This window comes from Brachyistius frenatus, unplaced genomic scaffold (assembly GCF_029030835.1).
Source record: "Brachyistius frenatus isolate BFR_SWC_R1_liver_20210118 unplaced genomic scaffold, ASM2903083v1 Contig_33, whole genome shotgun sequence".
NCBI lineage: Eukaryota > Metazoa > Chordata > Actinopteri > Embiotocidae > Brachyistius > Brachyistius frenatus.
Window position 1 is genome coordinate 647355 of NW_027210632.1, and position 25803 is coordinate 673157.

A 25803-nucleotide genomic window follows, 5' to 3' on the forward strand; every position below is an offset into this window, starting at 1 on the left:
TGTATGTGTTCACTCCATGTTTTGGACAATAAAAAAAAAATCTATATTTGATAAGAAATAAAAAAAAAAAAAAAAATGCACAATTGTATAAGGAAAACCTTTATTTACAAATGACCACAACATTTGCATGTTTCCAGTCTCAATGATAAAACATTTATCAAATTAGGTTCAGAAGTCATTCAATATAAAAATCTACAGTACATTGTTTTTACTCAATAATAAACCCATAATTTAATCCCCTGGACATAAACTTAAAATTGTGCTTAAGAGACAAATTGTATATTCCAAACAAACGCCCCCTCCTCCCTCCCCCCCACCCCTTATTCTGAAAATACAGCAATATTATACACAATCTTTTTAAAAACATTTCAGCTAGTAAAAAAAAAAAAAAGAAGTCTATTTCTAAATGACAGTACCATGAGCCACAAAATTCACGATGAAAATTAAATAACATTAACTTAAAATATCTTTCAGTCACAGCATTTATTTTTGGGCCATGTTTTCATTCAGACAACAACAACAACAACTCTGCATCTAACTTTTAACCCATAATGATCCAAAAAGCATCCTGACATGATCTGCGCAAATGTTTTTTTTTTTTTTTTTTTTTTTAAACAATATTTACAGCATTTTTGACCTGAAGTAGTTTTGGATAAGGCACAAGGAGAGAGTAGACAGAAAACAAAAAGAAAAGGAAAAAAAAAAAAAAAAACATCGATTTACAAGCAAACACATTTTTCACCGACCCCTACAGCTAAAAAAAAAAAAAAACCCTCCCTCCCTGATACACTTCTGACTGAGACTTTTAATCACAACAGCTCCAAAGTGTTTTAAACAGTAGTACACAGAATACAATAAGAGCTCAATCTGGCCTTTGCATTGAGAATTAATCAGTGTATAAATTGCTATTTTACATTTTGCCCGACAGAAAACCCCCCCACTTCACAGCTATGAAACTTGGTCCTTGTTAAAGGGTTTTCAAGTGAATGCTCAATAACGAGAATCAGTACTGAAAATAAATCAAAGGGAGGTTGACTTTGAGGAACAGCAGACCCTCCATGTTGTCCAGCAGAGGCCTGGGTTGATTTAGGGCACAGTTGACGCTCGCTGTGCTGAACAGTGTTTCCGCTGGGACGATGCTGGGAGGGCAGCCCACGTAACGGGCGGCTACTTTGGCAAGATCGGGCCACAGAAACTTTTTCAGGTTCCAATAGTCGAGGGGGTCACAGCTTTGATCAAGTATGTCTTCCTCAAGGTACTCCAGCACCGCCAGCTCCAAGGACTTTGGCTTCTCCTCGTGTTTTATCTTTTGTCTGATGTCCGTCATTAAGGACCAGAGGTTGTCCTTGTTGGAGTGGGAGGTGTCGGATGAAACGGGGGCCTCGCTGCAGCCGTTGGGCAGAAGAGGAATTTCTTCTATTGAGGTAGAGGACAAGTCCAGCTCCTGGATCAGATCTTGTTTAAACTGCTCGGCTTCTTCCTCCGTGAACAGCGAGGTTTTGTATCGCGGGTCCAGCATGGTGGCCCAGGTGTACCGCGGGTCGGTCAGGGTTGCAGCCATCTTGCTCACCAGGGCTTCCTTCAGAGACTTGAGCATGTTGTCGATGCCCACGGTCTCGTCGAACAGCAGGTCTATCTTTCTGTTGAGGATATGGATGAGCGGTATCACTTGGCCCAGCGTGGCTGTGCGGTTGCTCATCTCCCTGCAGGCGACTTCGAAAGGTTTCAGTGCATTGCAGACGGACAGCATCACCTCCCACTGGTCGCAACTGATTATTTCCCTGAAATTGCACTCGATCGACATCTCGTCGATGGCGTTCTTCTGCTCCACCAGCCGATCCAGCATGAAAAAGGACGTCATCCATTTGGAAGGGACGTCCTGGATCAGCTGGTTCTCCGGCAGCAGGTGGACCCTCTGGAGCTCGGCCAGCTTCTCCTTGGCCTTCGCCGAGCGGTGCACGCGTTCACAGATCTTCCGTGCAATACTCAGAAGGTTCTGAACCATTCTCTGGCTCTTTATGGCTTCGCTTACGATGAGGTCGATAGTGTGTCCAAAACACTGCATGGTGACGTGGCCGTGGTCCTCCAGGGTGTTTCTGATGGTGTAGTTGTCCGTTACAGTGAACCCCCTTTTCAGTCCTGATGAGGTGATCCAAGAATCCCACAGGTACTCCAGCTGCTTTGGGATGTCATGCATATCTTGATCACAGTCTATCTGTGAGACACTTAGGAGAGCGGAACAGTGGAAGTCTTGACCTTGGGGTCTGACGCTCGACTCGTACGTTGCCCAGTGGGCAGTGAGGGTCAGGTATTCCCTCGTCTGGCTACTGACCCAAATACTTGTAGTGAAGTGGACCACACCGCCTTCGGCCTCTTTCAGGTGGGTCAGCACGACGTCCTTCACCCTTTCGTACATGTCTGGTATGGCAGTGCTGGTAAAGTAAGAAGAAGGTGGTAGAGAATACTGAGGCTGGAGGTACTCGAGCAGTCTGTTCAGTCCAGCATTCTCCACCACGGCTGATGGCTGAAGATCCAGTGCGAGCATTTCTGCGATGAGTTTGGTGATTTTTTTGGCAACCGGGTGGTGTTCATCAAACCGTTCGCGGTTCTGCTCTGCTTCATAAACGGCAGTGTCCATGAGCTCCTGTTTCACGTGAATTTCAGCAGACGGCACATCACCTGAGATAGTATTGTTACTTTCAAGAACATGTCCGTGGAACCTCTGCATGTGCCTGAAGAGGCAGCTCGTGCCGAGGTTTGTAGTCTTTTTGCCTCTGCTAATTGTGCGGCTACAGTGCAAACAAACTACCTTTGTGGGGTCGGTGGGTGAAATGGAGAAATGGTTCCACAGTTTTGACGTCTTTTTACTAAAAACAGGCAGGGTTTGTGTTTTTTTCTCGGTGGCGGGGCTCGCGGTTTCCTTGGCCGAAACCGCGTCCGCCGCCGCCGCGAGACCGGTGAAGGGGTGGGGGGAGGGTTCCTTGTCGTCTGTGCTTTTTTGGTTTTTGAGGACATCCGGGTGACGTCTCATAAGGTGCCTCATAAGGCAGCTCGTACCAAAGTCGCCCCGCTTCCCCCGACTTATGACACACGGACAGTAACGGCACAGTGCTTTTAGCTGGTCAACTGGCGACACTATGAAATGGTGCCACACTTCGGATTTCACCCGTTTCATGATCTTCTTGTTTTGCTGGAAAACTGAATGATCCTGACTGAGGCTGGGGCCTTCGGAGAGGTCGCGCGGTGAGGAAGTCAGGGGTACGTCCTCCCCCTGAGCTTTGAACAAGAAGTTGAGGGAGGACTCCTGACCCGAGAGTTGCATCAAGTCGTCAGGCTCCACCTTAATGTCCATGCTTTCCTCCATGCTTTGGGGCAGTTCACCCGATATGGTTTCTGGTGAGGATGGAGGAAGGGGGGACTCTTTTTTAACTTCCAGCGGATCCTGGAGCAGTGTGCGGGACAGCAGTGAGGGCGGGTTTGTATAGGGTGGGGGAATGTGATTTCCCAGCCCGTTTTCCTCAATTACAACCTCTTTGTGGGCCCTCCACATGTGACGAATAAGACAGCTCGTCCCTAGATCCTTTCCATTTTTACCCCTACTGAATTCATTCATGCAATGGATACATACTGCTTTGGAATTGTCAGCCGGCGACAGGTAGAAATGTTTCCATACGGCCGACCTGCGACGGGAACTGGAGCTTTTTGGGGTCCCCGGAAGGCGCTCGGGCCCTCCGTCTGACACGTCCTCGAGGATGTTTTCACTGGAATGTGAGGATGCCAGCGTGCTGCAGACAGCGTCAGCGTTGGCGTACGGTTCTAGTTTTGGTTCGACTTTGGGTAACACTTCTTTGGATGACAGGTCTGAGTTTTCAGCTGAAGAGGTGGACGGTGAAGTGTTCTTTGAGGCAGAAGTGATGACGCTATTTGTCAAGTCTCCGTTTTTTGGTGAGTTCGGGGAGGGAGGTATCAAGGATGAGGCAAAAGAGCTGGTCAGATTATTTGAGGACACGTCTGCTCCCTCTTGTAAGAGCACAGTCGGGTGAGCCCTTCGTACGTGCCTCATTAAACAACTTGTACTGAGGTCTTTTTCGTTCTTGCCCCGACTGAACTCTTTCATGCAGTATAAACAGATTGCTTTGGTACTGTCTCGCGGCGATATGCAGAAATGATTCCATGCTGGAGATTTTTTCCTCGGGTTGGTGTGACTCCTCATTGACGACAAAAGACTTTGAGTGACAGCGTCCATGGCAACATCATAAAGGGTGCTTGTGTAGCCACTTAGCAGATTACTATACTCATCACCATCTCTGGTTACAAAAGGGCCAATTGAGCTACCAAATGCGAGCCTTTCATCGTCCTGCATTTCCTCCTCCATCCCATTTGCATCCGTAGGCTCCTCTTTAACATGTTCACCAAATTCATTACCATTTTCATCCTCTATATTTCCCTCGGTATCAGTGTTTAGGCAGTTGTCTGAAAGAGTGGGGGAAGCTGGGTCGGTCTTACTTGCTTTGTCCGACTCCAGCTGTAGATCACCCTGAGAAGATAAATAGGAACAAGGGCCGAAGTCTTTATCCAGTGTTATCGAGGAACAGGCAGGTGAATTTGCATCCGCAGTCTCGTGAGGCTTAATGCTATAGGATTTGAAGACGTAGCCATCCTGCCCCTCGATTTTCAGGCAGGTCCCTTTCGCCTCTCTTTTTTTACTTTCTACGCAGCCATTTGGTTCACTTATCATATTCTCACTCATGTGAGAAACCTCTTCCTCCCCGTCCATGGCAGCAGCCCAAGAGTTTCAGTAGAATAGTCAGGTCTGCGTTGTCAATCGTAATCACTCCTGTCAGGTGTAGTCATTGATACGGCAGCTCTCAAGCAGGTGTGGTGATGTGCGTGTTGCTGTCAGGGACACACAGTGCCTGCTCGTTCCTCTCCATTTATGACTGAAGTAGTCCCACTTCCCTTCACACGACCTACGGAGAAGGAAAACAGATCAGACAAATGTGTTCTGAGAAAACGGGTAATAGTTGTTTTACTACAGCACAACGCATCCTGTAGATTTTTTTTACTCTCGTTTTTATTTTCTACTTTTTAAACAAGCATTTGTGCTGGAATTAAGTTACTGCACATACTGTAAAACTCAAGTTTCATGACACTCACTTTATCACCAGTACCTTTGTGGTGATACACATGGAAATGGTTGAATTTGTAAAAGGTGGGATCCGTGAGGCTACGCTTTCTCATTTAGAGGCTATACGCATGTGTGTGTGTGTATATACATGTCATAATATGAGGATTTTACTGGACACGATCATAAAACATCAGAATAATGATTTGTTATAATGCAAGTAAGACTACATGGATTCAGGCTGCGAAAAATAACGATTTTCTTCATTGCTTGGTTGATTATTACCTCGGTTAATTGATTAGCTACATCAGAAAATGTATATATATATAAAAAAAAAAAGTCAAAGTGTTTACCAAAGCCCAGGGTGCTGCCTAAAATGTCTTATTTTCAGTTTATTATCATTGAGGACTAAAGAAACCAGAAAATATTTATATTTAAGAAGCTAAAATCATGTCTCATTAGTGTGTGAATGGGAAAACCATGTTAAAGCGCTTTGAGACCATTTACTACTTTTCCCCCCTTTTGTATATTTTCGTTTTTCAGTAAATAAGAGTACCACAATAGACCAAAACCATCAAGATCTAACATGTTGTGCAAAATGTCGAAAATACCTAAAGGGCAAATACTGATATAAGATAGATAAGTTACTTTATTAATCCCACAAGGGGGAAATATAACCCTTCTTAACTATAAAGGTATTTATTTGAAATGCGTTGAGATCGCGTTAGACACACATCAGCCCATGTACACAACAAGTACGACTCCAATGCAAAGCAGTCCAACTTGTAGTAATCTCTAATAACCGGTCCAATAAACACAATAAAAAAAAAAAAAAATAATAATAATAATAATTCATCTTAATCCGCTGCCAACGTAAACAAACGTATAACCGAATAATAACGCATGATCTCGTTTCCATAATGAACAACAACAACAAACAAACAAAAACAGACAGAAAGAAGTAATGATTTCCTAAGTGAGCAGTGACGGACAGTTGTTCCGGGTTTGGCTCAAGTGTTATCCAGGAAGATGCGAGAGGACAGCAGAAAATAGCCACCGGTGGCTAACCTTCATCTACACACCGAGTTATATCCACACACCGGCTTACCCGGAATAAACAAAAACAAAAAAGACTAAACGCAGACCGTGACGTGTTTTTTTGTTTATCTAATAAATAAAATAAATTAAAAAAAAAAAAAAAAATCAACATCGCCGGCGGTTCAACGCTTCATCATCAGTAAAACAGCAACGGTGGCTATCTCGGTGCTAACTGTGTTAGCCACAAGGCTAATAAACACACGTTTAAAAAAAAAACAACAACAACAACAATTCTGTCACGTGGATGTGTCGGGTACGCGTATTCCTCGCGGTGTAATTCATAACGCAACTATCCCGTTAGGGTTACGACAGCCTCGAGAAACGCGTTAGGTAAAAGGAAAAGAAGAAGAAGAAAAAAAAAAAAAATGTCGGACCACACTACGCCTGCTAGCTGGTTAGCTGCCAGCTAGGCCACCCACACACACACACACACACACACACACACACACACACACACACACACACACACGGGACGGTAGCAGCTAACCTGGCGAGGCAGAACCGGCCGCGGCGACACGCGAACCACCGCGGGATCCGAGTCGAGACCCGCTTCTCTCAGACACACAAACACACGACGCCCCGGCCCCGCGCCGAGCCCCCTTCTTCGGTCGCCTACCGCGAGCCCGGCGTACTTACCGCGAGGTGGGTCGGCGTGATCAACCGGGAGGAAGGAGGTGGTGGGTGGAGGAGGGGGTGGGGGTGTGTGTTTCGGCTCCGAAACGGTTAAATATGACACATTTGATTGATCCGGAGGGGGGCTCGCTGCTGCTGCTGCTGCTTTTGTCTCCTGGTTTGCGGAGCGGCGGTTCGGCCGGAGCAGCTCCACACAGCGACGGACGGAAGGAACATGTTTTAATGATGTCACCGGGCACAGGGTCTCTCGTATAGGGTGGAGGGTGGGAGGTGGAGGGGTGGAAAAGGTTTTCAGTATTTAGTTACATAACACCGGGCTGTACTTTTATTTTTATTTTTTTTTATTTCATTTAAAAAAAAAAAAAAAAAAATTTGAATCGACGAATTAGTATTAAAATGATGCGTTCACGGACCTGTTACGAGCGTAATATTAATGGTTAACTTAGTGAACCCGTTTCGCCATAAACATCCAATTAAGCCTGTATTGTAATGATCGGTGGGATATAACTAAGTACATTTACTCAAGTACCGTATACACGTACGCGTTTGTGGTATTTGCATTTTGTATTTAATGCAACTTTTTTTTTTCCTTTTTTTTTTTCTAAACCAGTTTTACTGACTAGTTATTTTTAAGATGAGTTTTATTTTAATTTGGCGATTTTGAACTCGGAATTTTTTTTCTTAAACTATTTTAGGGGTGTTTCTATATAGGTATCAAATTTCTTCCTACTTTTTTTTTTTTAAGCTGAATAAACTATTTTTCAAACCCACTCGGATTCGCTGTAATATTCAATGTTTTTCTAAGTGTTTTTTTTTTTTTTTTAAGAGATACGTTGGTTTTACAGAACAGAAACAATACAAACATGATAATCTAATGAAATGTGATGCATTACTGCAGATTAAACTAACCGATATCAAACAAAGTACTTATAATAAGACCAACCTTGTATAACTACAGCAGCACAGTGCGCATTAATGCAACAGTAATATTAATGCATATGGTAGTTCCCTAATAATAACAACAACAATAATAATAATAACAACAAGACAAATAAATGTATAATAGCCCAACTAATTTGACTGGAAAGCACAACGCACACTTGTTACTAACAACATCATGAATCCGTGAAACGCGTGACTTCTGGCGTGTGTTGCGTTCACGGTCCGTAGCAACAGCTTGGAATTCAAACGCAAACATACAAAAATGAGATTTTTAAAAAAATATATATTTTTTAAATTATTAATCACGACACCGCTCTGAACCGAGGAGGTTTCCTGACCCGAAGGACACCGTCCGAGGCCGGCAACCGAGGGTGGGGCAGTAATAGTGCCTTATAACTGTCCTCCGTGACGGGAGAGGAAACGGCTTTCATCAAAAATAACCCGGGACATGACCGACAGACAGGTTGGAGACTCCACGTCCGGTCGCTCCGTCTCAGTTTGTTGTTGTTGTTGTTTTTTTTACTCACACCGATTCGTAGGCTTTGTTCGGGGTCGACAAAAGGCAAACGGGGTTTGATTGTGTGACAGATGTGCGTGTGTGTGTGTGTGAGGGGGGAGGAGGAGAGGAAGCTTTTGTGTGAAATCTCCGACTCACCACCAACATGACCTCCAGCGTCACCGCGCGTAAAGGAGTGCGCACGGGTGGGAGTTGTCTGGTGAACGCATTGTTGTGCTGCTGGGGGATGATGATCCGTCCGTAGCGCCGCCGCCGCCGCCGCCGCTATTCGCTTCTCCGGTCGGCTTGTTTTTGCAAAAGCTCAAGCGAGCGACTTCCAGCACCGCCGCATATGGCCCAGAAAAAAAGAGAAAAGAAACGACACCCGCGTGTCTTCTCTGTAGAAATTAATGCAGGAACTTCCACAAAAAAAAAAAAAAAAGGCACCAAATCAGGCCCCCCCTCCCCTTTTTTTTTTTTTATTTATTTTTTTTAATCAACATTAGAGGAGACCCCCACTTATCGCCCGCTGGATGAGAAACACCGTGCGCGGACTTAAGGAGCCACTTAGCGCGCAGGCCGTGTCGCCATTGCTACGGTCTTCTTCCAGCTAGCGAAAAACTGTTTTGGGTGAAGCCGAGGTACGTGCTTGTCTTTTTTTTTGGTGTGTTTTTTTTTTTTTTTTTGATGCCGTGTGCGTTGACGACGAAGAGACATTTAATGCATCCGCGAAAAGACGTGTTTTAATGTTCGCGACCTAACGAGGAGGAGGAGGAGGAGGGGAAGTAGCTAACGTTGTTTTTGTTTGACGCCATTGGCTCCGTTAGCGCTTCTCGCTTTTGCTTTGCTGGCCCAGCTAAATGTTATTGTTAGCAACCGCGGCTCCTCGGACCGTGTGAGTCCTCGGTGGAGGAGGAGGAGGAGGAAGAGGAAGGACACACACACAAAAAAAAAAAAAAAAAATTGCAAATGTTTGCACCGAATGGGCAAGTGCTAAAAGTCCTGCGCAGTCATACTCACAAATGCCCCCCTTTCGCGTGGCCGCCTCCCACCGCGTTTAAATGCCTCAGCTCATTGACAAAACTGGAAGGTAGAGAAGCCCGGCCACTACGTGACGGTCCACAACACGAGCCGGTCGGAGGCATCTCTTTAATCCCATGCAAGTTTAGTCGAATTAAAGTAGTGTATAATACATTCAATCCACTTAAGTGTTCACCTTTTCTTTCTCACCCCCCTCCTCCTCCTCCTCCTCCTCCTCCTTCCCCCACGTGTTGTGGTCCAGAGGACGTTTGCTTTTTGATTAGAAGTGCTGTTTTGTCCCTGTTGAACGGGAGTATTATCTGAGCAATGAGTCAGAATAGATGTTGTTATTTGCAACAACAACAAAAAAAAACCAACATGTTTTATTTCTTATATTATTTTTGATCATCTTCTCCCATGCTGTTTATGAAATGTATCCCTTTTGGATAAAAAAAAAAAAATGTAGGCTTGGTCACCGGCGTTGCAGTTTGAATGTTTGGTGCAGCAGAAAATAAAGAGTCTGTATCAACCGTAAATAAACGTGCATGATGTCACAGGATACTCTTAAAAAAAAAAAAAGTCCCACATTTTGTACTTTTCTGGCGTTATTTGCGGTCTTTATATCTATTCGAAGATATTGTTTTGTAGTTTTTAAAGCACCAGAAAAAAAATAGTCATTGATCTCTGGTGCTCCACAAAGAACAGGCCGTGTCTTTTTAAGGCATTTTGATATCGATGAGCCTTTCGTGATTTGCCGAGTCTTTTCCGATTGATACATACGCAGGCCAAACGCAGGTTGTTTTTTTTTTTTTTTTTTTATTAAGTCTTATAGTTTGCCAGGTGTGCAACAGAATGACCGCTCTGTGTTTTCTTCAGCTAAAAAGTTTGGACAGTGGGCAGTGCTGAAGGTGTAAGTAGGCTTGTGACTTCACACAATTGGATTAGTCTTCTATGCCCTTGGTTAAACTTACTTGTTTAACTGTTCCTCGCCACTGTCCTTGTCCACAGCAACACGGAGCATCAAGATGAAGAAGAAAGCGCGGCAGCATCGGGTTGCGGTGCCGCACAGGCCGCCGTCTCCTATCAAGCCCTCGCCCAACAAGCAGATCTTGACTTACGCCCAGGCGCAGCGCATGGTGGAGTTCGAGATCGATGGCCGCATCCACCGGCTCAGCATATATGACAAGCTGGACGTGATCTCGGACGATGACCCCATGGTACAGGAGATGATGGAGTGCACCAGCAATAAGGAGAACTCTGAGAAACCACAGCAGGTCCTCCTGAGGTCGGTCAGACTGAAAAACAACCAGGAGAAGAGGAATGCTGCTCTGGGGATCACCAGCCAGGGAGAGGGAGGTGCTCATCACGCTGGTGCCACTGCAGGCCCAAAGCTTCCTGAGCCCAAATTCCGCACTGTGGAGTATAACCTTCCAGCAGTTCCTAAGCGCGCAGCTGCCTTTTATAAATACACAGAGAAGACGGAGGAAGAGCTGGACGAGGAAACAGAATACGACATGGACGAGGAAGACTACGCCTGGCTGGATTTAGTCAATGAAAAACGGCGAAGCGAAGGCGTCAGTCAGGTGTCTCACAACGTCTTCGAGTTCCTCGTCGACCGCTTTGAGAAGGAGCTGTACCTGGAGAGTCTGGATCAGCGGAGTGAAAGGCACGCGCCCATCGACGAGGATGCCGTGTGCTGCATCTGCATGGACGGAGAGTGCCACAACGGCAACGCCATCCTGTTTTGCGACATGTGCAACGTGGCCGTGCACCAAGAATGTTACGGCGTGCCCTACATTCCAGAGGGTCAGTGGCATTGCAGACACTGCCTGCATTCGCCAATGCAGCCCGCGGACTGCATCCTTTGTCCGAACAAGGGTGGAGCAGTGAAAAAGACGGACGACGGCCGCTGGGGCCACGTGGTGTGCGCCCTCTGGGTCCCGGAGGTGGGCTTCTCCAACACCACCTTCATCGAGCCCATCGACGGCGTCAGCCACATCCCCCCGGCGCGCTGGAAGCTCACCTGCTACCTCTGCAAGGAGAAAGGCGTCGGGGCGTGCATCCAGTGCCACAAAGCCAACTGCTACACCGCCTTCCATGTCAGCTGCGCCCAAAAGGCCGGACTCTTCATGAAGATGGAGCCGATCAAAGAGGTAACAGACACAGGAGAGCCCACCTTCTCTGTGAAAAAGACAGCCTACTGTGGAGCTCACATGCCTAATGGTTGTGTAAGGAGGCCTCTGACCATCTATGATGCTGCCAAACCCAAAAATGGACTATGTAAGAAAGTGGAGAAGGGGAGAGAAGGGCAGTCAAAAGGAAAACAGAAAAAGAAGAGTAAAAGCAAGAAGCCTGAGCCTGAAGTTGAAAGCGAAGCTGCAGCTCCTACTACTGTGCCTACGTTTCCTTGCCACAGGTACACCTACTGGTTGTGTTATGCTGAGAAGTGCAGTATTTGGTTAGTTGGATAGCATATTAGGGTACACTTTTCAGGTAGATTTACGTTTTAGGCAGTGATGCGTTGTGAAGGAGAGGCGGTATTGGAAGGATTTGGCTAGTATTTTCCATCACCAGCGATATGCTGCCGTGCTGATTTAATTCTGTCTGTGGCTGATAAGTTGAATAATCCTCTTAAAACCCAGGCTGTTTTCTAAAACCAACTTCACTGGTGAAATTCTGTCTCCCGTCTCTTGACATTTAGGACGCTCTTTCGTTGACTCCTCTCTCGTAACACCTGTCCTCCCGCTTCTCCAGGTTGCAAACTATTCTGAACCAGGTGTCCGTGCAGAAGAAGAAAGCCTTTGTGGAGCTGGTGCTAAATTACTGGACACTGAAAAGGCAATCCAGGAACGGGCTGCCCCTCATCAGACGCCTTCAGACAAGCCTGCAGTCACAGAGGAATGCGCAACCGGTTTGTTCATCTGTCAGTCAACCACAGAAGACTTTTAGTCTTCCTTTTGCCTTTTACTGAAGTATTTGTAGTTTTACACCTTTTTAAATATGTATTACAATCATTTGTACATTCAGCGTTCTCACACTTCTGTAAAACCTTTTACATTTTCCCGCGTTTTTTTTGTGTGTTTTTTTTTCATTATTTATTTGAACACGCTCTCACCACTTGTGTTAACAACGTGCGTGTATACATGTAAATTAACTGCAAAATGTAGATCTGTGCACCGTTAAGGAATAGTAAAAATAATTTCTTAAGAAATAAGTACCGTCTGTGCAAGTTGATGATTTTCTATTCCATTCAGTTCTTCTATACATGTATTTTTTTTTTTTTTTTATTGAAATATCTTCCCCAGAGGCAGAGTGAGGAGGAAAGCAGGGCATTAAAGGAACAGCTGAAGGAATGGCACCGCCTCCGACACGACCTGGAGAGAGCCCGACTGCTGCTGGAACTAATTCGCAAGAGGGAAAAGCTCAAGAGGGAAGAGGTGAGGAGAGAAAGGACCGATGCATGGATGGACAGATTTCTGTCGATTTGAATATTCTGGCAGCAGCCAGAGAAACTGTCATTTGCTCACAAGTCTTTTTTTTTTTTTTTTTTTTTCTCTGTCGTGCTGTGTGTGCAGATTAAACTCCACGAGACCCTTTTAGAGATGCAGTTGACACCCTTCAGTATTTTGCTCCGAGCCCTCTTGGACCACCTCCAGGCGAAAGACCAGGCTCGGATCTTCACCCAGCCGGTCGACATCGATGAGGTGAGCAACAGCGGACGCTTGAACGCTCCCTGTCATTTTGCCGTCGCAGTTGTCCACACGGGATTTTTCTTGTATTGCCTTTAGATGTCACAGAGTCCTCCTTACATTTGCCTGTGAAAAGTAGCGTGACCTCAACACGTGGCATTTTCTGGTTCACAAATGTCGCACTTTGTAAGAGACGATTTAGTTTTTGTTGTTGTTGCTTTGTGGATGCACTTTTGTTTGGTCTGTTGTTCCGTTGTTTAATTTACCGCACGTAAAAGCTGAGAACTGCAGCACGGTTTCTGGCTCTAACTTGTTTGTGGCAAACTCGACGCAGTTCCATTCGCCTCATGAGACACGAGCCAGTGACAAAGCAGAACACTTCGCGGCGTGCGCCTTGCGCCATCGTGCTAATTGCTCTCGGACAATGTCGACCGGTCACGGCTCAAGACGGACAACTGCAATGAGCAGGGTTTGAAGGAAGTGCAAGTAGGAGGACTTAAACTGTCATCCGGTGACACACCGGTCGGTAAAGCTTCTTCAAACTGGACCAACTGGTTCAACACACCCCTTCGCACTTTGCCATTGTGCCGCTGTCAGGACGAAAGCCGACTAATGGCAGTAGCGTGGGCCCGTTTTACCCGTTGTGCTGCCTGATTGCCAGATAACTTCATCAGAAATGGTGAAATTTGCTGAAATTATGACGTGCGTGTTTTTGTGTACCTCATACAAGCATAAATTCAATTTATTCTCTTTCTGTATTTTAGCGAAGCAGATTGTACAACAGTATCCGGGGGAGGGGGGGGGGGGGTACAGAACATTTTGACACCGTTTGTGTCACCTTTCCGAATCCCCACAACAGCCCTGACACAAATAAAAGAGCTCAAAAACGACCACTTAAACGGGGCGAAGCTCCAGAGCCTTTCCTTCTCCCGGGTCGCCGCGCAACTGTTCAAAGTTTCTCTCCAACGCATTACAAAGAGTGCAGCTAGCTGATTACTGCTTTCTCCAGTCACACAGTCTGACCACGGTGACCCAGGTTATAAATCACAGCCCCTCCTTGTGTGGATGGTGCGAAGCAATGTGACTTCCTGGTAAGTGGAATGTGTAACTTGAGATAAAGTTTCTGTGGCAGTTGCTGGACCGTAGAAGGTGAGAGGTGTTAGCTTTAGCGTGCCTAGCTAGCTCGCCCCCCCCCCCTCCTTAAACAGACAACTGTCCCCCGGCTTTGGCGCAGTCGGTAGAGCACGAGACTCTTCATCAGGGATTGTGGGTTCAAATCCCACGTCGGGTGCGTCTTTCTACCCGGAGTCCATTATATTAGCAGTAGAGACTTTTGAGATCGTCTGAATTATTGTCTTTTATTGTCTGACGTTAGATGCGACATCTACGATAATCACACCTTGACAAGATTGTTGAGTTTATTATTTCATGAAATTTTCTTCATTTATTAGTTTTGAAGTCATTTGAAAAAAAAAAAATCAATGATATCTTCCCGCAGGTGCCCGACTACCTCGACCACATCAAGCACCCGATGGACTTCTCCACCATGAGGCAGCGCATCGACGCCCAGAGCTACAACAACTTCGATCAGTTTGAGGACGACTTCAACCTCATTGTCGATAACTGTATGAAATATAACTCGAAGGACACCTATTTCTACCGGGCAGCCATTCGACTCCGAGACCAGGGCGGGGCCTTGCTCAGAAAGGCCCGGCGAGATGTGGAGAAGATCGGCTTCGACGCGGAAAGCGGCACACATTTGGCCGAAGCTCCCGAAATCAAAGCGGCGACGTCGTTTTCGTGGGAGGACGGTGAGGCCGAGGCAGAAAACGCGTCACTGCGATGTGTTTGTGTCGTCAAGAGTCAGGGCAACTCTGTTTAAATCCCTTTCCTGTTTGAATTCTTTCCGCAGTGGACCGTTTACTCGTGCCAGCCAATCGGGAGAATCTGTCTCTGGACAAGCAGCTGCAGCAGCTTCTGGAGAAGTTCGATCTGACCTGCGCCATGAAGTCCAGTCCTTCTCGCAGCAAGCGCCTCAAGCTGCTCAAAAAGACCATCAACGACGTGCGCAACGAGATGAGCCTGAAGAGAGTCCTGCCCTCCCACCATCACTGTTCTTCCTCCACGTCTCCGTCAACGTCGTCTTCGTCGGCTCCCTGCCTCACACAGCTGGGTAGACCTAAAGAAGCCAGGCTGAAGCCCAACGGACACTTCCCAGAGGACGAGGGTATGTATGGATCTCTTTTAATACGCTGGAGCACGGGTCAGAGATCAGACTTTAGTTCCACTCCAACCACGCAGAGCAAATAAGTCACAGTGTGTGCCTTCTTCTTAATATCAGGCTACTATATTAGAAAACCTGCCCTGTTTGTATTGAGGTGAGCGTCTGTTGTGTTGTTTTGGGAAAATTTGACCTAAACATGTTTATTTTAGACTTTAAAGCTGCGAATAGAGCCTGACTGACGCAGATACCGATACCGGAAATAAAAAAAAACCTTTTGATATTGTTATATCGAAAGAATTTTGGTGATCAAACGCTCGTGCAAAAAGCTGCGTAATGGAAGGAGGATATTTTACAGTGTAACGATGAACTTTATTGTCCAAAAGGACATCAGTGCGAAACCTTTCTGGTTATGTGATAATTATGAATAACTATTTTTTTTTTTTTTTAAATACAACAATTTATGAATCAACCGAAAAATATTTTCTGCATTGTTTTCTGAAAAGTAAAAAAAGCTTTCCTATTGGACAACATATACGCCAATGTCTGTTTGCGATAAGCCAATATCGGCTGATAAAATCCTTCAGCTGAAAGATTGTTAGAGTTCTAGTTGTAAATATGAACTTTTATTACAAAACTAAAAGAGCGAAAACACTCTTCAGTTATGCCATTATTTGATATAAAATAATCACAGACAGTCAACTGGATTAGCTGTGACTTATCTTTCCAAAAGTAATTCATCCACATTTGGCACACTTTGAGAATATTTATAGCAGCAGTGTACAGCTTGACTTTTACACAATGGGTCCAGCAAACACTACGTGGGTCACAAAAAAAAAATCCAAAAAGGCTCATTGCAGATGGAACGTTCTGCAGTTTTGTTGTGTAATTCACTGAGTGAAAGTAAAGAAAACGGTCAAATATGTCAGCGTTGGAAAAAAAAAAAAAAAAATCTGCTTTAATTGGCTTTCTGATACACAAAACCTAGTGTGCAGTCTTTATTCCAACTCGCTGAAGCGGAGAGGAACAACTCGAGGTTTACCTGGAAGCGATAGCTGTGCTGGTAAATCCTAAAACTGTTCTCGCGTCTTCTTCCGGAACTGATCCCTGAATGGATCCAGGGAACCGCCATTATCCACGTCCACACAAAATAACCTACGGGCATCAATGCTAACATTTGTAAACATGGTTATGACAACTCGGTGCGACTGCGGCGTCCCACCGTGTCACTGCAGTCGCTGTCTTGAGCTTTAACTCACTCGGCACACTCGCCGAGTCACATGAAGTCTGGAAAAGATGGAATTCTAACGAGCTAGTATGCGGAAGGAAAACAAAAAACAAACAAACAAAGGAGAAAAAGTCATTTTGCTCTCATTTTTTATTTATAAAAGTGTCCCTGTGTGTACTAAACGGTACTTTGTTTTACTTATACGAGCCAAATGCTAATTAGCAGTGTCAGCATTTCTGCAGAGTGTGGGCATCGCAGCGCATTATTAGTAGCAATGGCTGTAGGTTGTATTTTGTGGTCTTTGTCGTGACTGGCCTTTTGTTTATACTTTCACAGTCTCAAATGGATTACATTTTACTTTTATCAAATTCAAACTAGTAACGATGAGGAAAGAGAAATGAACAATATTTATATGAATAATAGAATATTAATAAAACCGACAAATTGCATCCAGAAAACAACGAAATAACAGTGCTATAAAATAATAAAATATTTTGCGATAACTGCCATAATATTGACAATACACAGGATGTTGTGCTCATCAGTATGGCTGTACCCGACTCCGAACTTTTGTCAGTGAAATAAGATTTGGATTTTCAATTGATGTAACTATTTGTTCTTTTTTTTTGTTTTGTTTTTTGGTTTTGGTTTTGCACATCCACTTTCCTGCATTCAGATAATGCAGACGATTCCAGTCCTCCACTTCCAGTGGGCGGCCCTACTATTTTGTCACAGTTTAGTAAACGATGCCTGTTGGCCGTATCGTCTAAATTCCAACTATAAACTGTTTGTCTTTGTGCTTCACAGGAGACAAGTCTCTTCCTCCTAAACTGGAGCTTTCTGACGCCGTACCTCCCCTAATCCATTCAGACAGGGATCCCGAGCCCCCCACCCTGAAACCGATCGATGCCGCTCCAGACCGCGAAGACAGGACTCACAGCAAGCGAGTCAAGTTGGACAGGGAACTACCCGACCTGCTGTCCTCTGCTCCACGCCTCAACGGCCACTCCCACGGCAGCCTGCAGAATGCGTTGCTGGACGGCGACGTGAGCGTGGTGGCCACGTCGACCCTCGCCGAGCCCACGGGCACGGTCAACCGCCGGACCGCCGTCCTCTTCCGCAAGTCCAAGGCCGCCAGTCCACTCAAGGCCCCCAGGAGCGGGGACGGGGGGTCCGACGGAGCCGACAGGAAAGAGGGCGAGGAGGAGGAGGAGGAGGAAGAGGAGGAGGAGGAGGAGGAGGAGGAAGACGACGACGGCGCGCAGCTGGGCTCCAAATCCTTCCTGTCGGTGGTCATACCCAGGCTGGAGACGCTGCTTCACAGCAAGAAGAGGAAGCACAGCGGCAGCAGGGACAGCGAGGAGGAGGAGGAGGAGGGAGGAGAGCAGGAAGGCGAGGGCGAGTCTCCTGTTAAAAGACTTGATACGGGTGAGAAGAGAAAAACAAACCGAATAGAGCTGAGTTTTTGAATGAGCTGTGATTATTTACATCTGGCCAATTGAGCGCCATATAGGTTTTCATCACTTTACAGTCAGTCACTTGCAGACTTTCAAGGACCTTCATAATTTTCCGCATGGTTCTACGTTGCTTTTGTTTCCTGGTACATGAGAACGTGAAGGTTTTTTTTTTTTTTTTTTCTTCTTCCCAACGCTGTGATTAAATCACTCCAGTTGTATTTAGCTTCACTGCCAAACACTGAAGCTGGCAGTGTAAACATTGCAATTAGCTCTTGGACTGCTTACAACCCATCACAGTCAACTTCCAAAGAGCACAACCGTAAATAACAGCAGACGCTTGTTTATTCTATTTGCTTAAATTGGATTAGCGATTGGCCGAACAAGCCGTAGCTTCATCATCACTTGACAGGAGTGGCTCTGCTTCCGACCGCTGGCTTTCGGATCGCAGCATTATATGTATGTAATTGGTGCTGTGAATCTCTGCTCTGGCTTCTCTCAGGCCTGTCAAGTGGTTTTCTGGAGGTGGAAGAGGAGAAGGAGCTACAGGAAACCGGTAGAAGCAGTAGACCTGTGGAGGCGCGAAGACGCTGCGCCTCCGAGTCCTCCATCTCCTCATGTAGCAGTCTGCCGGGAAGCACCAGGTAATCCCCCCCATATGTATTAATCAATAATCCATACTTTTTACTTGTTTTTGGTGTTTTGTCACTGAGAATCTGCAGCTAAATATCAATGAAGAAGAAGTAAATGATGTCACTGCTGCCTACTGGAAGCAAAGCCGAAAGACTCGGTGCCAGTTGTTGGTGTTTCGTCAGCTGTTCGTCCACTGCACTTCTTTTAGACATCATGGCACCAGCTATTTAGATAATGAAGTTGACTTTGTTTATTCTTCTGTTTTGCTTTTAGCACCATTCTCAGTCTTCCAAAATGTGGTAAGGGGAAACCCGCCTTGGTTCGGAGAAACACTGTGGACGATAAGAGCGAATTAATCGCCTGCATCGAAACGGGGAACTTTGCAAAAGCTGCACGGATCGCTGCCGGTAACGACCACATTGTGAAAATAACTTGCATGTGTGGGTGTCAATCAACATTTTTAAATGAGATACTCATAATTCATTAATTTGGAATGTTGTCCTTCAGTAACTTCTGCTATGTTATATACTCCATTAATAACACACAGCTGTGCAAATGGTTTTCCATTTCTGTAAGCAGAGACTATGAAGTAGGACCTGAATGAAACTTGAGTTTAGAGGTGAACACTAAAATGTATCATTTTGAGTTAAAACCGTTTCTTTATAAAAATGTGCACCGAAAGCACATTTTGTATGTAGTCCTCCAATTTAGTAGCGTTGTGAGAAAGATGTACGCATTCAATATGGACATAACAGCAGATAGTGTATATATATATATATATATATCATAAAACACATTTGAAATTATATTATTCTGATAGTTTACTGATAGTCAGTGCACTGAAACAATAAGTTAATAACTCATAATCATATTTTTTTTTCTTTTTTAAACACAAACACATTTTTCCCAAGCATCTTTTTCTGCATTACGCTCTAAAAAAAAAAAAGAAAAGTTTTGATGTCGACACGTATCAAACAGCGTACACGCCACCAAACGACATATCGACAATAACGATGCATCTGTAATAGGCCGATATCGGCCGGCTGATGAATCGTTCAAGGCTCTAGTATGTACTGAGGCAAGTGATTTGAAGCCGAACAACAAATACGAAATTACAATACATTTAGGCCAGTAAAACTCGCATGGCAAGTTATTAGAAAATAGGGTCAAATATATTGTTAGTTCAAATATATACCGGCGATGGTGTGCCAGCATCAGTCGGTGAAAATAGGTTTACATTAACAAAATGTAAGGACATTTATTGTGGCTCGTGTCATTCAGTATGACTAGTGAGTAACAATGTAAGTAGTTGTGTATATTCCCAGATGTCTGCAGGTCCTGCGCATTTTTTTTTTTAAATGTCACAAATTATATTATTTCTCGCTATGAAAAGCATATCGTACTTCTACCTCTTCAATTGGTCTTCAAGGTTTAACTTTATGTAACTTGCGGACACCTGGTATTCATACATACATACATAAAAAGCAGGGTTGGAAATTAACAGCAGCTGCCAGTCAAGTTGTTGTGAGTTTTGACAGTGACCGACGAGTCTTTGTACTCCGCCATGCCACCGCGGCATGTAACCAGTCAGCATCTGGACTCTCTCCCCTCATCTAAAATTCACATCTGGCGAATTAAATGCCAAAAGTGCCGGGTAAATTTTGTAATCTGTCTATCACTGCAGCTCTCGAAGTTAATTTCCCACCCTGATCCGCTGTGTGCTCGTGCATTTTACGGCATGGCTTTTTTTTTATTTTTTTTTTTATTAAATGTGTGTTTCTGTGTGTGTTTAAACCCACACATGACTTGTTTGGTGTTGTTCCCGCTTCCATAGAGGTTGGCAACAGCAATATTTGGATGCCCGCTAGTGCTGCAACAGTTGCATTGGAACCCCTAAAGCTAGTTTGGGCCAAATGTAGTGGATACCCTTCCTACCCTGCCCTGGTGAGTGTTTGTGGGAGAGACGGCGTGACAGTCGCCGACTAAAGTCCCTTTTCTCTGAAGTTTTGTTGCCACCTTTTTGAGTTTGGGACACACGGAAACCTGATTACGACACTCTTGTCCCGCAGGATGAAGCAGTAGTTTCACTCCAGCTGTTTCTTTTTAGGTGGCAGATTGATAGATTGCCCTGCTCCTCGATGTGTTCGGTGTTTCCTCTAGGTGGCACTCTTTGACTGTAAACCAGTGATCTTTGCATGAAAGGACAGATGAGGAAAAAAGTATTGCCACGAGCTGGTAGTGTGCATGCGTGTGCGCGTGTGTAGACAGTACAGACGTGTTTTGTCGTATGCTTCACCGATTCCGCGTGTGACTGTCCCGATTTTGCCGACGCAAAAACTCCCCTGTCGCCTCTGCCCGCCCGCGTGTAGATCATCGACCCGCACATGCCGCGTGTGGGCTGCCAGCACAACGGGGTGTCCATCCCCATGCCCCCCATGGACGTGCTCCGCATCGGAGAGCAGATGCAGTACAAAGCCGAAGAGAAACTCTACCTCGTCCTCTTCTTCGACAACAAGCGCAGCTGGTGAGTGCCGCTCTCCGCAGGAGTGATTTAAGCTGACGCGGGGCTTCTTACAAGGGTAAAACCTGTCAACCTGCCTGCCAGCCAATCATTATTGTCCCGCGGCTGCATGACATCAATTGTCAAGAGACAACAAACGGCTCTCGGCTTGAGAGGCGCTGGAAAGTTTCACCTGGACTGCCTCACCGGGACGACATTTGTTTTTTTTTTTTTTTTTTTTTGGTCTTTATTCCACATCTTGAAATGAGCACGGTGGAGCCCGGGAGCTGACAAAATGTGGCAAAACAATGTCAGTCATAAAATGGGTAGTTAAATCATTAAAGTAAAGTATTAAAAAGAACAGTATAACTTTCAACGTTTCCTTCCCAACAATTTGCCTCACAATTTACTTTAGAGCCCAAACGATTCTGGATTTTTGGGGCCGATATTGATATTAGGCAGTAAATTAAAAATAAATCCAATATTTTGACCAAACTAAGATTTGTAATGGAGACAGGACATTTTACAGTTTGCAATGAAGTGCAGTGCACTAAAACAGTGACCTTCACTGGCAATGTAATGATTATAAATACCTGTAAATTGAAAAATTTCAATTTCAAGAATATGAAATATAAATATATGAAAAAAAATCATATTAGAAAATATATACTCCATTACTACGTTTCTGTGCTGGGCCGATATCTACAAACATGTCGGGCTCTAACTTTCCTTGCACAACTGTTCCCCTGTTTCCCTGCAGGAAACCTTTGATTTTGAACTTGCGTGTCTTATTTGCGCCTGTTGGTTCACGTACAAAACCAGACGGCTTCTCCAAAAAAACATTAAAACAATTAATCGATTAATTAAGTAGTCAACGGACAGGAAATCATCAACAGTCCTCATAATCATGTAATTACTAAAGCTGGTTACTGAGGAGAAATGTCAAACGTCTTCTGATTACAACATTTCAAATTTGAAGATTTGCTGCTTTTCACAGTTTTCATTATTATTGTAAATTGAAACTAGATTTTGAATGAATCAGTCAATTTGATGAAGTTCTCTGGGGAAATAAGAACTCGTAGTAATTGGTTTTCAGTCATTTTATACACTTACTGATGAATACATTATATAAAAAGTAATTGATTCATCAGTAATTAGAATAATTTTAAGTTAACAGCCCAAACCCGACTCCGTTAACATTAACTTGTGGCTAAATGTTTAAGTCAGATCTTAAAACACTGGTGTGACAGAAACATAACTGCATTAACCTTTCAGCTGCAGTAGTTTCATCCTGGTATTGTTCATGTTTAAATCTTGTGTGGAAAAAAAAAAAAGAAAGAAAAAGTTTAACATCTAACAAGATGGTAATGGTGAGACTCAGGATGACTGCGCTTTTTTTGTAAAAATTTTTTATTGCTTTAATTAAAGCATAAAGGGCAATTTTCTGATTAGATTATGGCACTAAGTCCCATTTTTTCTTTTTTTCTTTCCTGTGGAGAGTTATTTTCTACCACTGCAATGATGTAATACCAGTGTTGTTTTTGCCCCTTCAGGCAGTGGCTTCCTAGATCCAAGATGGTTCCTCTGGGGATGGACAAGACCATAGACAAGATCAAAATGATGGAGGGTCGCACATCCAGCATTCGCAAGGCCGTCCAGATCGCCTTCAGCCGTGCCATGAACCACCTGAGCATCGTGCAGGACGAGCCAGTCAGCGACCTCAGTGATGTGGACTGACGCTGACTCCTCCCCCCCCCCCACACACACACACACACACACACACACACACACACACACACACACACACACACACACACACACACACACACACACACACACACACAAAACACAGATTTGTACCTCTCCTGTACCAAATAGCTTCCCACCTCCCCACTCCCACTCCTCGTCCCCCTCTGTCTCTGCAGGAGACTCAAATGTTTACTGGGACAGCTGCTGGAACAGGCGGTGTCTCATCCTCATCCATTCCAGTTCGTACACACTCCTTACCATGTGCCGATGGAATATACGGCTGCTGCTCAAATGAATGTCTATCCTCTCCGCCTCCAGGCTCGTTACTGTGCTAAGAGACTGCTCTTTTTGGCACCACCACCACCACCACCACCACCACCGCCCCCCCCCCCTATTTTAATTTATCATTTCAAAGTAAAAGTGTTAGATTTCAAAACATTTCGGTAACTTTACCAAACCTGTCAGCGGTGTCAGGACTTGTAGTTACAACTAGAAACTAACCAACCGTTGAGTTTTTAAACATATCCGATATTTTGGCAGGTAGCCGATCATCATTTGTGCATTTAGTTGTTCAAAAGTAGCTCGTAAACAGCTGAAATCCTAAATGTCATGGCTATATGAAGATTTTTCCAGTTGTATCAAATTCATGGCCAAAGCCTGTGTTTTATTTCAAGGTCACATTTCTATTGTCAAATCAGCTCCATTTACAAACACCATCCTTTGTATTTAAACTGTAAATAATCTGTACAGTTGCCTGACACTAACTTATTTTGTAGTTTTGACAGAAATGGGAACTGTACAGGGGTTTTCTTAGTATTTATACTTGATGCATTCTTGGCACTAAGGTGTGAGTGCTGTTTTGCCAGATCTGTATGATCAAGAAGAATACAAAAAAAAAAAAGGTGCAAAAACCTGAGAATTAAAGGAGATTAGGGCTAAAATGTCATGTTTCTGAAAAGTATGAAAGTATTCCTTTTTTTAAGTTATTGAAGTTTATATTGTAAGCTTCCATTTGGCATTAATCCTTTTTGTATTAAAAAATAGTTTTAGTCTATTTTTGTTCCTATATATATTTATATGATTTGAATACATGGTATACAGTATGGAAGTCTCTGAAGTTCGTATAGACAGGCTGATGTTGTGGACACAGAGCTTATGTTGTTCTCAAGAAACCAAAAATGTTGCTACCCAGACGTTATTTTTGATTTTTTTTTTTTGATGTTTGATTATTTTTTTTTGTGTGACGTGTGAAGTTGTTGCCAAAAAAAAGAAGAAGAAAAGACAAAAACGTAAAGTGTATTTTTGAATGTGATGCATTTGACTGTTACTTGGTTTTGCTGTAGTCATAGGGGGACGTGCCTGCGTTAACTTATTGTAAAGTATTTGCATTACTTTATATTTGAGGAAAGATGTGCAAACTGATTGTGGTAAAGTGGCACATTTTGTGGTGGATACTTGCCTTCTTTTTAAGTAACTTTTTCTGACTTTGTTTTGTAGTCGTAGACTTCCAAACATTTCATTTTATACTGTTGCCTTTTGTTTCTGGGTAGCATTGGGTAGTTTTGGTATATTTCATTTTGTACTTAACTGTAGTAGTTTTTTTTTTTTTTTTTTTTTTTAATCAGGTCATACAAACTATTGCTGGGACTGTTTTTTTTTGTAGCAAAACAAAAAATAAAATACAAATATGAACATTTTTACCTATATTAATACACACACTGCAGGTGCACACTTCGAATGATTTTTACAGTCTATAACCCCCCCAAAAAAATCCTGCTTTCTAGTAAACATGTTTAATGAACTGTGTCACTGAAATGATTAGTTTCTTCTCCTAAATTGCCAGTAAAGTGTTTATCTCTTCTGGAATAAGAAACCTGTTGCTGTGAAAGGTCAGGTCCACCTGTGGTTCTTTGCTTAAGTAAAACTATCAGCGCAACAGTCTAAGACTACTTGAGTACAGGAACATATCTTGCATTGTGACACCCTACGCTCTTGATCAAACGTTTGAAACATGACGAGTGACACTTATAGAATACAATCATGCGAAGAAGTATTCAGATTCTTTAATAGAGTAAAAGTAACATTACAGAAATGTAAAACCAAAAGTGCTGCAGGAAAAAAAAAAATCCTGCATCAGTAAAAGAACAGCAGTAAAATGTACATCAAAATATTAAAGTACAAGTTCTGGTTTGGTCCTGTGACTGATATATGATTAAAGTACGTCACACCATTAGATTATTAATACTAAAGCATCAGTGCGTAAGCAACATGTTACTATTACTACAAAGTGAAACCATAAAATAAATTAAGAGCGAGAAGTCAGTGTTTGGTGGAGCTGTTAATAACGCAGACATCCAAAAAGGTTGGAAAAGGTTTCATCGTTAAGCAATATTTTGTATTTTAAAAGCTAGTTATAGTATCCATTGCACCAAATATTTATCTGAAAAGTAACAAAAGCTGGTATAAATAAATGTAGTGGAGGAATAAAGTGCAGTAATTCCCTCTGAAATGTGGAAGTATAAAGTAGCGTGACAGAAATACTCAAATAGGCCTGCAAGTATTTCAAAATGGTCTTTAAATAAATGTGCTTTGTGACTTTAAGCCACTGAAAACCTTGAAATGAAATGAAAAAAAAAAACACTAGTAAAGTAAAACAAATGGGGGGGGGGGGGGTACTATATCTGACTGAAATGTGGAGAAAAATCTGCTTAGCTGTCCAGAAAGAGGCGACCATTTTAAATCCGTCCACAGAGCGGCGCTGTGGCTCCACACTAAAACTCCCTCCATTTTCGCAGAGACGCCGCTGGAGTTTTTTTTTTTTATTTTTATTTTTTTTAACCTGAGAGTCTACCTGCCTCCAAGTCACTCCTCCTCACAGGTCAGCGTGCAGCACATAAAGCGTGTTTATCAGTGTTCAAATGGTGAATTAGAGAGCGTGTCGTGAAAGTGAGCTAACAGAGGTGGAGGGTTATGGAGATGGTGCGTGGGCTGCAGTTCAACCTGAACCTGTCACAC

At 43.8% G+C, this 25803-nt stretch overlaps 2 protein-coding genes across 8 annotated transcripts; one reads left to right on the forward strand and one right to left on the reverse strand.

Annotated features, from left to right (window-relative positions):
• Nucleotides 1-323: 323 nt before the first annotated feature.
• On the reverse strand, nt 324-8529 carry zbed4 (zinc finger, BED-type containing 4). 3 transcript variants are annotated; one of them, XM_069700267.1, is made up of 2 exons: nt 8454-8529; nt 324-4970 (listed from the first exon to the last, which is right to left on the reverse strand). In XM_069700267.1, exon 2 carries the CDS (start codon nt 4775-4777, stop codon nt 1004-1006), a length of 3774 nt encoding a protein of 1257 aa, XP_069556368.1. In that variant the 5' UTR covers nt 4778-4970; nt 8454-8529; the 3' UTR covers nt 324-1003. The 3 variants fall into 3 exon arrangements, with proteins under 3 accessions (XP_069556368.1, XP_069556366.1, XP_069556367.1); XM_069700265.1 differs by lacking the exon at nt 8454-8529 and adding an exon at nt 6860-7208; XM_069700266.1 differs by lacking the exon at nt 8454-8529 and adding an exon at nt 6711-6829.
• Nucleotides 8530-8853: 324 nt separating this feature from the next.
• On the forward strand, nt 8854-24676 carry brd1a (bromodomain containing 1a). Of its 5 annotated transcripts, none has more exons than XM_069700259.1 (13): nt 8854-8942; nt 10329-11730; nt 12069-12237; nt 12620-12751; nt 12890-13018; nt 14502-14814; nt 14916-15230; nt 17260-17880; nt 18409-18550; nt 18813-18946; nt 20374-20483; nt 20909-21063; nt 22593-24676. In XM_069700259.1, the coding sequence occupies exons 2-13, from the start codon at nt 10340-10342 to the stop codon at nt 22774-22776; spliced, it is 3795 nt and encodes a 1264-aa protein (XP_069556360.1). In that variant the 5' UTR covers nt 8854-8942; nt 10329-10339; the 3' UTR covers nt 22777-24676. The 5 variants fall into 5 exon arrangements, with proteins under 5 accessions (XP_069556360.1, XP_069556362.1, XP_069556364.1 ...); XM_069700261.1 differs by having other exon boundaries at nt 12069-12225; XM_069700263.1 differs by lacking the exon at nt 20374-20483 and having other exon boundaries at nt 22593-22703.
• Nucleotides 24677-25803: the final 1127 nt, after the last annotated feature.